Below are 18254 nucleotides of genomic sequence, written 5' to 3' on the forward strand. Positions count from 1 at the left end.
TAAAGCGCCCAGGCGACGCAGGAATATCTTTCTTTTCACTTTGCACCCCAATTCTTTTTTCTTTTCTTTTTTTTCCCCCCCTGTCACTTCCATTCTCTGTCTCTCTGTCTCTCTCTCTCTCTCCCTCTCTTTTTTCCCCTGCTTTTTCCTCTGGGAAGGAAAGGAGAGGCGGGAGGGATTCGATTGTAAGGACTGTCACTCTCTTTGTTTGCTTTTGTTTTTCTTTTAAAGCCTTTCTTTCTTTCTTTCTTTCTTTCTTTCTTTCTTTCTTTCTTTCTTTCTTTCTTTCTTTCTTTCTTCCTTCCTTCCATTATTCCCCCTTTACTTCACTCATTCTTCTGAAATGTGGTCAGTTAATATATTGACCAGAAGGCTGGAGAAAAAGGAAGATGGAGTTAAGAAGGGGCTGAAGAAGTGGCTTTCGGTCACCATCAAGTTGAGGTTGATTGGAAGTTGGGAAGCACTGGTTGGCTTCATCCGTTGCCCTCTGGATAGCTTGGCTCACCTGGTCAGCCACACCTGATGTCCTTCGTCTCTCAACCTAAGTTCTAAAGCATGATTTAGAAGCCTCCAGCTCCCCTAAAACCTAGGAAGACACAATTTAGATGGACACGTTGTGTGAATTCTACCGGTGGAGAGGGAACACTTCACTTTCAGGGAGAAGATCCATAAATATGTCACTTGAGGAACATCCCAATCTTCCATTCAGGACAGCTTTAGCTTCTTCCTTCCCTCCTTCCTTCCTTCCTTCCTTCCTTCCTTCCTTCCTTCCTTCCTTCCACCAGGAATCTAAGGTAGCTTGGGAAAGCTTCAGGTAGAGAATGGAAGGGGACGTGACCGAAAAGAAGAATCCACTTGTCCAGTGGAGGAAAATTTGGGTCAAAAACGCTGAAATTTCAACCTGACCCTAGAGCTGGATCAGGTGACCTTCCTAGCCTTTAAACCAGTGGTCTTCAAACGTGGTCCTTTGATGGCTTGTGGACTTCAACCCCCAGAATTCCTCAGCCAGGCTGAGGAATTCTGGGAGTTGAAGTCCACAAGCCATCAAAGGGCCACGTTTGAAGACCCCTGCTCTAAACCTGTGTTGAGAACCACACTTGTGAAGGCACCCCTGGGTATAAGAGGTTGACCTCTCTCTGTGGGCCCCATTGGGTAATGCAGTTGATTCTTGGAGGCACCTCTGGAACCAATATTGACGAGAAGAATGATCTTCTCCTTGAGCATGCTCTCTTCCACCCAGTTTTGTAAACTCCAAGACGGTTACAGCTGGCCAGTTCTAGGCGCCGCATTGGCCCCAGCTGAGCTTTAAATGACTTTTTCATATTTCTAGACCTACCGTCTTGTCTGTTTGGTATTCTCAGGCCTCCTTGCCAAGGTGTGTTCTCATTCTGCTGCAGCCGAATTACTAGATTAAAACACACATCAACGATTTTATATATATATATATATATATAATTTGGTTCCCCCTTCAGCTTCAGGTTTCACGCCGTGCAAAACCTTAAACTATGTTAAACTGTAATCAGAACTTGCCTGGCAGGCAGGAGAGGGACGACAGGCTGGGGAAAGGAGAAGCCGAAATGAATCAGCTGTACTTGCTTCTTTCTAGCAATCAAGAACATCGTCTTGGCAGTTAAAAAAATAAAATATGTCAGGGGTAGAGTTTTTTATTTTTATTTTGCGGGATATCATTCGGTCCAGATCGCCACCTTGTCTCTCATGTTAGAAGTAGAGTAGAGTAGAGTAGAGTAGAGTAGAGTAGAGTAGAGTAGAGTAGAGTAGAGTAGAGTAGAGTAGAATAGAATAGAATAGAATAGAATAGAATAGAATAGAATAGAATAGAATAGAATAGAATAGAATAGAATAGAATAGAATAGAATAAAGAGAGATGGAATGGAATGGAATGAAATTAGAATAGAATAGAATAGAATAGAATAGAATAGAATAGAATAGAATAGAATAGAATAGAATAGAATAGAATAGAATAGAATAGAATAGAATAGAATAGAATAGAATAGAATAGAATAGAATAGAATAGAGAGATGGAATGGAATGGAATGAAATTAGAATAGAATAGAATAGAATAGAATAGAATAGAATAGAATAGAATAGAATAGAATAGAATAGAATAGAATAGAATAGAATAGAATAGAATAAAGAGAGATGGAATGGAATGGAATGAAATTAGAATAGAATAGAATAGAATAGAATAGAATAGAATAGAATAGAATAGAATAGAATAGAATAGAATAGAATAGAATAGAATAGAATAGAATAGAATAGAATAGAATAGAATAGAATAGAATAATGGAATCGAAAATATAGAATAGAATAGAATAGAATAATAATAATAATAATAATAATAATAATAATAATAATAATAATAATAATAATAATAATAATAATAATAATAATAATAATAATAATTTGGAAGGGACCTTGGAGGTCATCTAGTCCAACCCCCTGCTAAGGCAGGAAACCCTATACCATTTCACACAAATGGCTGTCCAGTCTCTTCTTAAAAACTTCCAGTGTTGGAGCATTCACCACCTCTGGAGGCAGGTTGTTCCACTGATTAATTGTTCTAACTGTCAGGAAGTTTCTCCTTAGTTTGAGGTTGCTTCTCTCCTTGACTAGTTTCCATCCGTTGCTTCTTGTCCTGTTTTCAGGTGCTTTGGAGAATAGCTTGACTCCCTCTTCTTTGGGGCAGCCCCCGAGATATTGGAACGCTGCTATCATGTCACCCCTCACCCTTCTCTTCATTAAACTACCAATTCCAGCAACCGTTCCCTATATGTTTTAGCCTCCAGCCCCCTAATCATCTTGGTTGCTCTTCTCTGTACCCTTTCTAGAGTCTCGACATCTTTTTTACATCATGGTGACCAAAACTGGATGCAGTATTCCAGGTGTGGCCTTACCAAGGCATTGTAAAGTGGTATTAGTACTTCACGTGATCTTGATTCTATCCCTCTGTTAATGCAGCCTAGCACTGTGTTGGCTTTTTTGGCAGCTGCAGCACACTGCTGGCTCATATTGAAGTGATTGTCCACTAGGACTCCGAGATCTCTCTCACAGTTACTACTATCGAGCAAGGTACCACCTATACTATACCTGTGCATTTGATTTTTCCTGCCTAAATGCAGAACCTTACTTTTTTCACAATTGAATTTCATTTTGTTAGATAGTGCCCAGTGTTCGAGTCTGTCCAGATCCTCCTGTATCTTAAGCCTATCTTCTGGAGTATTGGCTATTCCTGCCAGCTTGGTGTCATTTGCAAATTTGATGAGTTCCCTATCTATCCCCTCATCCAAATCGTTGATGAAGATGTTGAAGAGCACTGGGCCCAGAACAGAGCCCTGGGGCACCCCACTACACACTTCCTTCCATGTAGATGCGGTTCCATTGAGGACCACACGCTGAGTACGGCCTGTCAGCCAGCTACAAATCCATCTGGTGGTGATGCTATCTAACCCACATTTTTCTATCTTATCAAGTAGTAGGTTGTGATCTACTTTATCAAATGCCTTACTGAAATCCAAGTAAATTATATCCACAGCATTCCTCTTGTCCACTAGTTTTGTCACCTGGTCAAAGAATGCAATAAGGTTTGTCTGGCACGATCTGTTTTTGACTAACCCATGTTGGCTTTTAGTGATAACTTTGTTCGCATCAAGGTGATTTGTTGTTTGATTATCTTTTCCAGAATCTTCCCAGGTATTGAGGTCAGGCTGATAGGTCTGTAGTTTCCTGGATCTATTTTTTTCCCTTTTTTGAAGATGGGAACTACATCAGCTCTCTTCCAGTCCTCTGGTAGTTCCCCAGTGCTCCAGGATCTTTGAAAAATATAGTTCAGTGGTTCTGAGGTCACGTCTGCCAGTTCCTTGACAACCTTGGGGTGTAATCCATCTGGTCCTGGTGATTTGAACTCGTCTAGGCTGGACAGGTGCTCACTTACCATTTTCTTGCCTATCTTAACTTGCGTTTCTATTCTGTTTTTTATGGCACTGGTTTTGGTAGGTTGGACTGTTTTTCCCCTTTGTGTAAAGACAGATGCAAAAAATGAAGAATAGAATAGAATAGAATAGAATAGAATAGAATAGAATAGAATAGAATAGAATAGAATAGAATAGAATAGAATAGAATAGAATAGAATAGAATAGAATAGAATAGAATAGAATATGGAATGCAGAATAGAATAGCATAGAATAGAATAGAATAGAATAGAATAGAATAGAATAGAATAGAATAGAATAGAATAGAATAGAATAGAATAGAATATGGAATGCAGAATAGAATAGAATAGAATAGAATAGAATAGAATAGAATAGAATAGAATAGAATAGAATAGAATAGAATAGAATAGAATAGAATAGAATAGAATAGAAAATATGGAATGGAATGGAATGGAATGGAATGGAGTGGAATGGAACGGAATGGAATAGAAACTGGAAGTAACTTTGGTGGTCTTCTAATTCAACCCTCTGCTCAAGCAGGAGACCCTTTACCATTTCAGACAAATGGCTGTCCAGCCTCTTCTTAAAAACTTGGAGCGATGGAGCATTCACAACTTCTGGTGGCAAGCTGTTCCACTGGTTAATTGTCCTCATTCTTAGGAAATTCCTTCTTAGTTCCAGCTTGCTTCTCTCCTTGATGAGTTTCCATCCCTCGTTTCTTGTCCTGTCTTCAGGTGCTTTGGGGAATAGCTTGACTGCCTCTTCTTCTTTGTGGCAACCCCTCAAATACCCCCCAAGTCCTCTTTTCCCCCAGGTCTAGCCATACCACCCAGTTCCTGCCAGTGTGCCCAATTCCAGCAAGAAAAGCAAACAGACTAGGGCGTTGTCTGCAACAGCCCCAAATGCTGTTTTTTGTCGGATATCGTCATAGCATGGATGAAGCGGATTCTTCCGTATTTGCAGAACAGGACACAATTATAATTATTTCCAACCGTGTCCAAAGATGTCTCACTAGGAGCCCTTGGTGAAGAGTTAGCAAGTCTCTCCACGCGCTCCAAAGCGCCGATCGCCAGCTCCTCGTTCTGCTGCCCTTCCACCCCATAGCAGCTCCCAACATCTGCGGCTGACATGGCTGCTTTGATGAGGAATTTGGCAAGCGTGCTCCAGGTTGGGAATTCTCAGGGGGGGGAAGCATTGCAGATATCCAGATGGGACCAGAAGTCGGAGGAGGGAATCTGGATTCTGCGGTCTCCGAATATGCAAGCAAGCCGTCTTTTTAATGAATGCGTCTCCACACTCAGCCTGGACTTGACAAATCCTTCCAGGCTGCTGAAGGGTTCTTGAAGGAAACGAAGCCGGTCCTCGCTGCTCTGGAGAGCTGGTGCAAAGATGGAGGGTCTCAGCGTGGCCAATTTCTGCCTAATCCTGTTGATTAATTTAACTTCAAGGGTTAGAGGCCCTCTGAAGTGAGGGAAGGGTGTGAGCAGACGAAAGGTGGACGGGGAGAGAAAAAATCTCTTCCTTCTCATGTTGGGGAGGGAGGGGAAGAAAGCAAGGCCTTTGGAATAGAATAGAGCTGGATGGGACCTCGGAGGTCTTCTAGTCCAGCCCCATGCTCAAGCAGGAGACTCTATACCATTCCAGACAAGTGGCTGTCCAGTCTCTTCTTATAAAAGCCTCCAGTGATAGAGCACCCACGATTTCTGGAGGCAAGCTGTTCCACTGGTTAATTGTCCTCACTGTTTAGGAACTTTCTCCTTAATTCCAGGTTGCTTCTCTCCTTGATCAGCTTCCAACCATTGTTTCTCGTCCTGCCCTCTGGTACTTTGGTGAATAACGTGACCCCCTCTTCTTGGTAGAAGCCCCTCAGATACTGGAAGTCCGGTGTCATGTCTCCCCTATTTCTTCTTTTTTCTAGACTAGCCATTCCCAAATCCCGCAGCCGTTCTTCGTATGTTTTGGTCTCCAGGCCTTTGATCATCTTAGTTGCTCTTCTCTTGGATATTTTTTTTTCCAAACTCTCAACTTCTTTTTTTGTCCTACGGTGACCAAAATTGGCTGCAGTATTCCAGGTGTGGTCTCGCTAGGGTTTTATAAAGCGGTTACTAATACCTCGCGTGATCTTGATTCTATGCCTCTGTTTATACAGCCCAGGATTGTATTAGCTTTTTTGGCTGCTGCTGCACACGGCTGGCTCATGGTCAAGTGATCGTCCACTAGGACTCCAAGGTCCCTCTCACAGTTGCGGTTTTTGAGTCTACTCCGGAGGAAGTGACATTCTGGAGTAGGTCCAGAGGAGCTTTTATCAGTCTCGGTCGGAGCTTGTTGTTGTTAGCTGCGAAGTCGTGTCCGACCCCATGGACAACGTTCCTCCAGGCCTTCCTGTCCTCTACTATCTTCTGGATATCTTAAATGAAGCTCACGCCTACTGCTTCAGTGACTCCATCCAGCCACCTCCTTCTCTGTCGTCCCCTTCTTCTCTTGCCCTCCATCTTTCCCAGCATTAGGCTCTTCTCCAGTGAGTCCTTCCTTCTCATTAGGTGGCTGAAGTCTTTGAGTTTCAGCTTCAGGATCTGGCCTTCTAAAGAGCAGTCAGGGTTGATCTCCTCTAAGACTGACCGGTTTGATCGCCGGAGCAGAGGAAGGAAAAAGGGTCCAGATGGAACTGTCCATAATTGTGGAAAAGAAACTCTTTTTGATAGACCTATTCCAAGCAGGAACAAGTTCTGGATCTTCTCCACCTCTCAGTTGGGTTCACACACAACCAACACAGCTTGATTCCTTTCTCCTTAGCATTGCTGTAGCCCAGGGGCCTTCAAACGTGGCCCTTTTATGACTTGTGGACTTCAAGTCCCAGAATTCCTCAGCCAGGCTGAGGAATTCTGGGAGTTCAAGTCCACAGGTCATAAAAGGGCCACGTTTGAAGACCCCTGTTGTAGACGGTCGTAGGTGTGAAAAATGATCATATAGTCACGTTTTTTCAGTGCTGTTGTAACCGCACTAAATGAACTGTTGTAAGTCGGTGACTCTCTTCTGAGCCCAGCCTACCTCACAGGGATGTGGTGGGGATAAAGAGAGGCAGCACTTTCCCGTACGCTGCCTTGGATCTTGAGGAGGAAACAGAAATACAACGAAAACAACATTGAAAATATACCAACCAGGCTGTGGTTGGCAGGGATTATCTGGAGATTTTTCTGCTTTCCAGGGGCTGGGTGCCACTTCTGATCAACCTGAGTTTGGCCTATAACATTTAACATATTATTAAATAGTAAATATATTCAGTAAACGAGCTGAGGTGCTCCATCAGAAGCCGCCTGTTTGGTCTCCACAATGTTAACCAAAAGCTGCTTTTCAAATATTCTGTTTGGCAAAAAAAAAAAAAAAAAAAAGTAGGATTATCAGAACAGGGCTGCAAAGCTCCAGCCCAACACTAGAGGGCAGGAACGGCTACTTTTTTTTATTATTTGGGAGCTGCTACCACCTGATGGCCGCCTGCATTTTTGCAGCCCATTTTTGTTGTTTGTGGGTTTGGTTCCAATAGCCCAGGGATCTTCAAGCTTGGCCCTTTTATGACTTGTGGACTTCAACTCCCAGAATTCCTCAGCCAGCGTCAGAATTCCTCAGCCAGGCACGCTGGCTGAGGAATTCTGGGAGTTGAAGTCCACGAGTCATAAAAGGGCCAAGCTTGAAGATCCCTGCAATAGCCTATTCTCCAAGGCGCCTGAGGGCAGGACAAGAAGCGATGGATGGACGTGTGATCGAGGAGAGAAGCAGCCAAGAACTGAGGAGAAATTGCCTAACCGTGAGAACAATTAACCAGTGGAACTACTTGCCTCCAGAAGTTGCAAATGCTCCAACAGTGGAGGGTTTGTGGTTTTGTTTTTTTTTAAAGAGGAGATTGGACACCCATTTGTCTGAAACGAAATAGGGCAGGGGGTTGGACTAGAAGACCTCCGAGGTCCCTTCCGACTCTTTTTTATTCTGTTATTCTGTTTTTGTTTTTTTCCCTCTCTGGAGGACATGGCTGCCCTCAAGGAGATAACGGCTCCTTCATCCCACCCAGGAGAAAGGTGGCCAAGACTTCTGCAGTACAGGGAGTCCTCAACTTACGACCGGTTGCTTAAGCAACCGTTCGAAGGTTTCACGGACACCCCCCCCACACACACACACCCCAAAAAAGTCATTTGTGAAACAATTACGAAATTGCAGCTCCTGCCCAGTTCTGCCCCCCCCCTCCCCACCGTTGTCCACCCTGGCGACCGACTGCCGGGATGGACGCTGCAACCTGGCGCTCTTCTGCAAGGAAATGGGCCTTCTCCTGAGTCGGTGGGCAGCTTGGCTTTTTCTTTTCTTTTTTTTTTATTGAAAAGTTTTACAGTACATTTTATCTTTAACAATCCCCCCCTCCCCCCACCCCTACCTAACCCTCCCTATCCCTCCCCCCATTCCCCCTCCCCCCCCCCCACTTCCCAGAGCTAAGTACAAGGTATAAAAACAAAGAACAATCATAAACATCCATATGCTAACAACAATAAACTATTAATTCTATCGCCCTCTAGCTCATATAAAATGGCTACAAGCAATACTAATGTTACATATAAAAAGAAAAAAGAAAAGGAAACTTATTCAAATGCTAAATGAAACTTTTTAGTCCCATATTTGTTCTGGATATAATCAATCCACTTTTTCCACTCCATAATATAACGTTCTTGCGAATTGATCTTTCAAGTAAAGCCGAAATCTTTGCCATCAGCTTGGCTTTTTCTTAAGGAGGCTCCATCCAGATGAATGGAGCCTCCTTAAGGGGACACTCAACCTGCTAAGCCAGGCTGTTGAATTGCACCTGGCTGCAGAAGATGCAGGGAAGCCGTGCACGGTGTGACTCCTTTTTTTTTGCAAAAAGCAGAGCTGGGGGAGGGCTGCTTTTGCAGCTGGCTTTGGGCTGAGGGGGGGCAGGTTGGCCAAGCCCTGGGGGGAGCAGAGGGAGGCCTGGGGGTGGTGGTGGTGGGGAGGTAGGCCGAGGCCTAGAGGCTTTAACAGCCCCTCCCTCCAAGGGCTGGTAGATTTTCTAGGCCCCCTTGCTTGGCAAAATAAAATGGCTGGCTTGGGGTTAGGCCCAGGCTTGGTGTGTGTGTGTGTGGGGGGGGAATCCTGAAGGGAAGGGGGTGGCCTGGGAGTGGGGTGGAAGTAGGCCAAGGCCTACAGGCTGTAATTTTTTTTGGCAACTTTTAAGAGCAGCGGACTTCAACTCCCAGAATTCCCCAGCCAGCATGGCTGGCTGGGGAATTCTGGGAGTTGAAGTCCGCCGCTCTTACAAGTGGCCAAGTTTGGACACTGGTGGCTTAGGCACCCTGAGGTGTCCAAATGGCCAGCTTGGGAGGAGGCCAAGGCCTTGGGGGGACCCCGAGGGGCACAGAAGGAGCCCCGAGTGCCTCAAGGGTGGGGCAGAACTTGGGGGTCCGGGTCAGGCAGGCCCTGGGCCTGAGGACCTCTCCCAGGGCCTCTCTCATCCTCGCTTAACAACCTGCACGTTCGTTTTAACAGTTGCATTGGGGAGAGCAAGGATTGGTTGTTAAGGGGAGATGCTTCACTTAGCAGCCGTCGCGACAGGCTCCGTTATCCGTCATAAGTCGAGGACTACTTGTAAAGAAACAGAACTGTAGACAGAAGTCCTTATTTTTGACTATACGCATCCGTTGTTTTTTTTTTTCTTTATTGCTTTGGTATGTTTCGCTCTGTGTGCGTGTGCGCGTGTTTGTTTGTTAATTGTTAATTGTTTAACTTTTGCATTTCTGTGGCTTCCCCTGGCTTGATTTATTTTTATGAATCTGTTTAATGTATTTGCCACCCATCTTGCCGCAGGATGTGTTGACTTTATTTTATTTATTTGCAAAATTTATTAGCCACCCGTCTTAGCGGGTGGGCAGCTTAAAAGGATAAAAGATAAAACTGTATAGCTTATAATGCTATAAATACAAAAGTACTGCTGATGTTATGTGGGCTGAGAGGAATTAGTTTGGAAAAAGCCGGGGTGAATCTATGGGAAAGTTGTTGCATTCCAATAATATTATTGATTAATTAATAATATTAATTAGAGCTGATGAATCCGACTTGGTGAGTACAGGTTGTCCTCCTCATCCACCCACAATGGAGCCCAACATTTCCGTCGCTAAGCGAGGCAGTTGTTAAGTGGCGTTTGCCCCATTTTTCCTTACCCTAGTGCTTAAGAAATTCACTTAACACTCAACACGGTCATTAAGAAAATTGCAAAGGGGGATCATGTGACCCGTTACCCTGCGACCGTCATAAGTGTGAGACGGTTGGCAAGGGTCTGAATTTTGATCACGTGACCATAGGGATGGCTGCAACGGTCGTCAGTCTGAAAAACGGTCGTAAATCCCCTTTTTTTTCCCCCAGTCCCGTTATAACTTTGAACCGTTATAAGTCGAGGAATACTTGCAGTCTTGGAAAAACGCCGGGATGAATCTAGCGGGCGTGGCTGCGTTCCAATAACGTTATCGATTAATGAATAATATTTAGAAGTGCTAATGGATCTGAGCTGGCGAGCAACTAAGGCGCATCCCCTCAAATTGAAATGATTTTTTTTTCCCCAATGTCCCAAAGGTGCTTCCTTTGAAGACGTTTCGCTTCTCCTCCCAGGAGCTTCCTCGGCTCTGGGTTTTTTTTTTTTTTGCGTGAATTTGATGTATTGGTCCACAGAGTTTTGATACGTTTCGGTGAACGCTTCCAGTTCCTGGGTTTCGATCTTGACCCAAGTATCGTCCACATACCTACAGCAGGGTGGAATTCCTCTGAAGGAGTTTAGTCCAGAGTGGATGAGAAGCGAAACGTCTTCAAAGTAAAAATAAAGAAAGTCCAGTTGCACCTTGGGGGAAAAAAAAAGCACGTTCGGGACAAGCTTCACCTGGTGTCATGGTTCCGCCCAGTGCTTTTTTTGTAAAAGAAAAAGGTGCCGGAACTCACACACGTCATACAACCCGCCTTGCCTACCCTACAAGGTTCCATCCAAAAAAAGGTGCCGGAACTCCCTTCTGAGCGTTCTATGAGAAAAAAAGCCCTGGTTCCGACTAATGTGACAGTTCAAAGAACATTCCGGCATTGTTCTTTCTAAAAAGTCTCTAATAATGAGAACGAAGCGTCGGCACTCACGGATGGATGCCAGAAATCTGAATTCTCCTCCCCTGAACACCTCGTTATCAAACACGATTCCCTCCCTTCATTTAAACGTCCTAAATCACGTTCTCCAATGAGTTTAACGTGCAAAGCTTCGCTTCCGTTCTGTTTCATGCCATTCCTTATCTTATTTTATTTTTTTTTTAAAAAAAAAAACCAGGGTAGCATTCTCCTTTCCGCCCCCCCCCCCCCCGCTTCATTTTAGTTTAATAGGGAAAGGCTGCCTCTTATAATCGTCAAGGCAAAAACCTCCAATGTTTGCAGCGTTGACACCGGGATGACAGACATATTTTTTTCCCAAACCTGTCCCTCCCTTCTCCCTGAACGGTTCATTCCCTGTCTCCCGATTTTAAACCCCTTTATTCTCTTTTCTCCACCCCAGGCAGCAGATTGGATGACGGTTCCGATGTGGAATCGGAGCCAGACCTTCCCCTGAAGCGCAAACAACGCCGAAGTCGGACCACTTTCACGGCCGAGCAACTGGAAGAGCTGGAGAAGGCGTTTGAACGGACACACTACCCAGACATTTACACTCGGGAAGAGCTGGCCCAGCGGACGAAGCTGACAGAGGCCCGCGTCCAGGTCAGCGGAAACATCTGCCTCGGGGGTGGAAGGGAAGTGGTGGGAAAGTGCAGGTCCCGGGGTGCCAAGAATTTGAAACCTGGAATCGCCCCAGATGGCAACCGCCTCTCTTAGAAATTGAGAAAGACCAGCTTCCCCCCCCACCCCCCCACCCGCCTCGCCATGTCCTGGGTGAAGAAATAGCCCTCTTTTTTCCCATGGCATTAGGACCTGTTTCACTCTGCCCCCCCCAAAAAAAAATGACTGAGAATTTATTTTAAAAAATGAAATTGGAATGGAATGGAATGGAATGGAATGGAATGGAATGGAATGGAATGGAATAGAATAGAATAGAATAGAATAGAATAGAAAGAATAGAAAGAATAGAATAGAATAATGGAACAGAACAGAACAGAATAGAATAGAATAATGGAATAGAAAATATAGAATAGAATAGAGTAGAATATTTATTTATTTATTTATTTTATTTAATTGATTTTATATACCGCCATATTCCCGAAGGACTCAGGGCGGTTTACAGGGCGAGTTAAAACAATACAAATAAGTACACTTTAAAACAGAATTAAATAAGACTAGCCCACAATTAAACAAATTAAAATTAAAATTAAAATTAAAATTAAAATTAAAATTAGAATAGAATAGAATTGAATTGAATTGAATTGAAGGAATAAAGAATAGAATAGAATAGAATAGAATAGAATAGAATAGAATAGAATAGAATAGAATAGAATAGAATAGAATAGAATAGAATAGAATAGAATAGAATAGAATAGAATAGAATAATGGAATAGGATAGGATAGGATAGGATAGGATAGGATAGGATAGGATAGGATAGGATAGGATAGGATAGGATAGAATAGAATACAGAATAGAATAAAGAATAGAATAGAAATAATGAATAGAATAGTATATAATAGAATAGAATAAAGAATAGAATAGAAATAACAAATAGAATAAAGAATAGAATAGAAATAAAGGAATGGAATGGAATGGAATGGAATGGAATGGAATAGAATAGAATAGAATAGAATAGAATAGAATAGAATAGAATAGAATAGAATAGAATAGAATAGAATAGAATGCAGAGTAGAGTAGAGTAGAGTAGAGTAGAGTAGAATTGGAGGGTCGTGGCCACATTGCAAGTCAGAGAGAGGGAAAGAATTTGGCCAACCCCTTTGCAATTTTAAAAGTCTGGCTGATAAATCTGAGGTCCCTTTTTTTGTGCAAACATGGCACAGGTGAGGATTGTGAAGTGAGTCTCCGGAGAGGCAGTGAAGGAATTTGTGCAAGGCAGAAGACAAGAATGGCATCTTATAAATTTAATTCACGGTCATCTCAAGGGTTTTGGGGTGGAGAAAACCTTTTTTCTTCACTCTCACACCTTGTGGAACGGTTCTTTGGGTCCAGCGTTATATTCCAAGGGTTAACAAAGCGGCAACCTCTGTTTATTTTAATAATTTTAATGGTGCCTTGGCACAGACAGTGTTTCGAAGGGCCGTTCTCCTAACCAGCATCTTTATTGGCCTCTAAATGGAGTTTTGGGGACTATCTTCAAGGAGAAAGGAAACGTTCTCCCAATTTGAGAAAGGATGGATGGCAAGGGATGTTTTAGCAAAGGCGACATCCTTTTGCCTGAAGATTTTTTTGGTGTCCACAGTGCGCTTAGGAAAGGGAGGAAGATCTCTCTCCGGGATTCGAAGCTGCAACGTGCAGGATTCCCTCTTCCGCGTCACGTTCATCCCTCTTTGACAACACTCTTCCAGCAGCTGTTCATTTCCTTGACTTTCTCATGGTCTTCTCATTCCATCCTTCTGGCACTGTCCGCCTCTTCCCACCAATCTGGCCCCTTTAAAATTTTCTGGGTATCAAAAAAGGATCTTTTTACTGGCTACGGAGAGGTCCTGGATGGCAGGGTGGAAAAACAAGGGGCCAAAACTGAGGGGTTGGTTTCCCCCCCCCCACACACACACACACTCTTTTTTTTTTCTTCTCTTAGCAACAAGTGAACCCAGTGAAAAATTAGCCACGTGCAGGTTGATCTTTGAATTTCTTCACTGAAGACGTCCACAGCTTTGTTAAGATTTAAACATCCCTTAAACGCCAAACCTAGGAACGGAGGAGTAAGAGATGGTTGTAAGATGGCATTGGAGAAGGATTAGGATAGGATAGGATAGGATAGGATAGGATAGGATAGGATAGGATAGGATAGGATAGGATAGGATAGGATAGGATAGGATAGGATAGGATAGGGTAAAGTAAGGTAAGGTAAGGTAAGGTAAGATAAGGTAAGGTAAGGTAAGGTAAGATAAGAGGATAGCATAAGATAAGACAAAATAAGATACGATACGATAAGAAGCAGTAAGGTAAGATAAGACAAGACAAGGAAAGATAAGATAAGACAAGATAAGAAGATAAGATAAGATGCGGTAAGGCAAGGTAAGATAAGACGACAAGATAAGAAGATAAGATGACAAGATAAGATAAGATGATAAGATAAGGCAAGATAAGGCAAGACAAGACAAGATGATAAGATAAGAAGATAAGACAAGACAAGATAAGATGATAAGACGACAAGACAAGATAAGACGACAAGATAAGAAGATGACAAGATAAGATAAGATGATAAGATAAGGCAAGACAAGGCAAGACAAGATAAGATAAGACGACAAGACAAGATAAGATAAGACGACAAGACAAGAAGATAAGATGACAAGATAAGATAAGATGATAAGATAAGGCAAGATAAGGCAAGACAAGACAAGATGATAAGATAAGAAGATAAGATAAGACGACAAGATAAGACAAGATAAGATAAGCTTAGAGAGGGGTTGGAGCTAAGGACTTGCCCTACCCTTAGGCAGAAGGGTTGCGTTTGGGGGGGGGTTAGGACCCTCCATAAAGGCCCACCGAAATTCAGCATAGGCAACGGCTGCTTCTTAAGGTGGCTTTGCCGGGCTGGTGGAGGAGGATGGGAGCTGGAGTCCGAACATCTGGGAAAACTCTGCTTGGTATAAGGACTGTGTAGTGGTGGTGGAGGAGTAAAACTCCCACTCAGGACTGGCCTTCCGCCATCTTGGCTGCCGGAGGCTTCAACTGGGGGAGCCCTGGAGCACTTCTGCGGGGTGGGAGCCGGCCCCCCCCCGCCCCACTTCCTATTTCTTCTCCTTTGGGTTGGGCGTATCAGAAGCCAGGGGTCCCCGTGGTGGTGGGGGGAGATGGAGCTGTCTGTTTATTTTTTGAAACGGATCCCCATGGCAGAGAGCATCTCCTCCAGCGGCCGATAAAACCTGAACAGTGATGGAGTGAAAACAGCTTTGCTTTGAAGTGGGTCTCGCATTACCCTCTCAGCTCCAGCCTGTATATTTTATCCACCCATAAAATGATTTATAAGCATTAAAAGAGAGAGAGAGAGAGAGACACACGTCAGCTACCGTTCGAAGGGGCAAGGGGGAAAAAAAATACGGATGGTAGAAACCGCTGGGCTGTATTTTAAATCATCTGTAGCTTCTTACACACAAACACACCACACACACACACACACACACACACACACAAGCCTCTTAAGTTACAGCAGGGGGCTTTGGGTGGTGGGCAATGACTCCATCTTTGTCACTACCTAGTTTTTCCCTTCTGTGTTGGGAAAAAACGACAACGAGAGAGGAAGAAGAACAATATGAGCTGGAGAAGATGAGATAGATAGATAGATAGATAGATAGATAGATAGATAGATAGATAGATAGATAGATAGATAGATGATAGATAGATAGATAGATAGATAGATAGATAGATAGATAGATAGACAGAGAGAGAGAGAGATTTGGGAGACATAGATAGATAGATGATAGATAGATAGATAGATAGATAGATAGATAGATAGATAGATAGATAGATAGATAGATAGATAGATATAGATATAGATATAGATATAGATACAGATACAGATACAGATACAGATACAGATACAGATACAGATACAGATAAAGATAAAGATAAAGATAAAGATAAAGATAAAGATAAAGATAAAGATATATAGTCAGGAGGCATCCCTTAAAGACAGGTCCTTCAAAGGATGGATAAGGCCAGGTGGAGCCTCCTTAGACAGGAGTAGCAGAGCTTTGGAAGCAGCCTGCAACACTCCTAATTTTGTTAAACGTCCTCCTGTTCTGGAGCTGACTCTCCCTGGAGACGGCATAGGAGGCAGCGTTTTTGATTCTTAAGTTATACGGCTAATCCTCGCCGAATGACCACAGTGGGGACCGGCAGCCCCGTCACTAAGCGATACGGTCATTAAGCGAGACATCACGTGGCGTGAGTCGCCACTTCACTGCCTGTTTCTCTGTTGACTCTGCTTGCCGGATGCTGCCTGTGAAAGCGCGCAGATGGTGACGTCGCGTTACTTTTCCCAGCACCGTCCCCGCCTTGAACGGTCACGAAACGGGGCAGTCGTTAAACGAGGACTCCCTGTATATAATATATGCATTTGAAGGTGCAGAGCTAGGAAGAGGAAGGTTACTGAGCCTAGGAGAGTGGCTGTGCCCCCGACAGCTGGCGTTGAGAGATATACTCTGCCTGAAGAGGGAGGCTCTTTCAACGCAGTCTCAGGTTCTTGAGAAGAGACTGGGCGGACGGGCGACTGAAATGGCGTCGGCTCTCCTGCTCGAGCAGCGGGTTGGACTAGAAGACCTCCAGGGGTCCCTTCCAAGGCTGTTATCCCGTATTTTGTATCCCTAATTTGATTCGCAAAGCTTCTTGTGCCCAATTTGGGGGCTGAAGTTCTTTCGACTCTGCCAGCGCATGCCAGTTTCAGAGGGGAAAATAGAGGCCAAGCACACACATAATTCCTTCCCAGTGTGTGGGAAGCAGCAAGTGTGTGTGTGTGTGTGTGTGTGTGTGTGCATTTTTAAATTAATGCCTTCATTCTCCATCCACCACCGAAGCCACTACAGATGTAATGGGCTTCCACGTCCGGCATTGCACCTGGATTGTCCATTACATCTCATCAAAAAAAAGGGGGGAAAAATGGAAAAATCCCCAATCTAATGCATCAAAACTCTTTGCTCGAGGGGAAAGAAATATCTTGCATTCTGAGCTAATGGACACTATCGGCGTCTTCAAACTCCAAGCGGTAGCTGTAGGGATTAAATATATATTAAATATATATTTTATATATATATATATTAGGGACGCGGTGGCTCAGTGGGTTAGGACGCTGAGCTTGTCGATCAGAAGGTCGGCAGTTTGGCGGGTCGAATCCCGAGTGCCGCGTAGCAGAGTGAGCGTCTGTTACTCGTCCCAGCTTCTGCCAACCTAGCAGTTCGAAAGCATGTAAAAATGCGAGTAGAAAAATAGGGACCACTACGGTGGGAAGGTAACAGCGTTCCGTGTGCCTTTGGCGTCTAGTCATGCCGGCCACATGACCACGGAGACGTCCTCGGACAAGCGCTGGCTCTTCGGCTTTGAAACGGAGATGAGCACCGGCCCCTAGAGTCGGAAACGACTAGCACGCATGTGCGGGGGAACCTTTACATTTACCTTTATATATATATATATATATATATATATATATATATATATATATATATATATATATATATATATATGTGTGTGTGTGTGTGTGTGTGTGTGTGTGTGTGTGTGTATGTGTGTGTGTATGTGTGTGTGTGTAAATTACTAACAAAGAATTAAGGGAGGCTGAGATGCATTTCTGACTCTTTAGTCTTCATCAGTCAGTCATACCCTTCTGAGATTCGAACCTGGGCTGATCGCACATCTAAATAATCTAAATAGTAATCTAAATAGTTAACATTTGAAATATATATATATATATATATATATATATATATATATATATATATATATATATATATATATATATATATATATATATATATTTTGCATGATTCGGCCTGACGATTCTCCTTTCAGCAAAAGAGGGTGTGTGTTTGTGTGTTTTACAGAGAGGTTTTTACGTGCCGGTCCCGTAAAAACAGACAATTTCTCTCCCTTCCCAATACCCGGAGTATGTTCTTGGGTTGTTGTTTGCTTTTTGTTGGGGTTTTTTTTCCTCGCTGTTTAATTTTTCTCCCCCTAAAAAATCCAGTTGCTCTGAAATTTAATCCCGTTGCTCATCCTGTGAGGCCTGGGAGATTTTAAGCAGCTGCAATGCCGAAGCTCCTAAAAGCTAAACTCGAACGCTTGTTTTCCTCCCGTTTCCCACCCTCCTCTCCAACCTGTGTGAATTGATGGCTTGACAATTTTTTTGCGGGGGGGGGGTGGGGTGGGTGGGTGGGTGGGAAATTAGATTGGGGCTGCACGGAAGCGCCTGGATTCAGATAAAAGAGGCGGCAACATTCGTGCCACAGAAACACGTCGTTTGCCTGTGGGTTATGTATTTAATGTTTTATAAATCTAGAAAGGGAAAATAAAGGTGGCAAAGAGTGGTTGATTCTCCCTTGTGGAATAATGTTTCTCGTCCTTGGCAAGTTTTAAGTCACGTGGACTTCAACTCCCAGAATTCCCCAGCCGAC

General features: G+C 43.6%; 1 protein-coding gene across 3 annotated transcripts in view; it reads left to right on the forward strand.

Moving 5' to 3' along the window:
• PAX7 (paired box 7) overlaps positions 1 to 18254 on the forward strand; it is a gene marked incomplete at its 5' end in the record, with an annotated part of 107287 nt that overhangs the window by 40457 nt on the left and 48576 nt on the right. For all 3 annotated transcript variants that reach the window (XM_081341176.1, XM_081341177.1, XM_081341178.1), the window contains one exon: positions 11527 to 11726. In XM_081341176.1, coding sequence (XP_081197302.1) covers positions 11527 to 11726 — 200 coding nt within the window. The remainder of the gene's footprint in view (positions 1 to 11526; positions 11727 to 18254) is intronic.

This window comes from Vipera berus (assembly GCF_964194415.1).
Source record: "Vipera berus genome assembly, chromosome: 17".
NCBI classification, from domain to species: Eukaryota; Metazoa; Chordata; class Lepidosauria; order Squamata; family Viperidae; genus Vipera; species Vipera berus.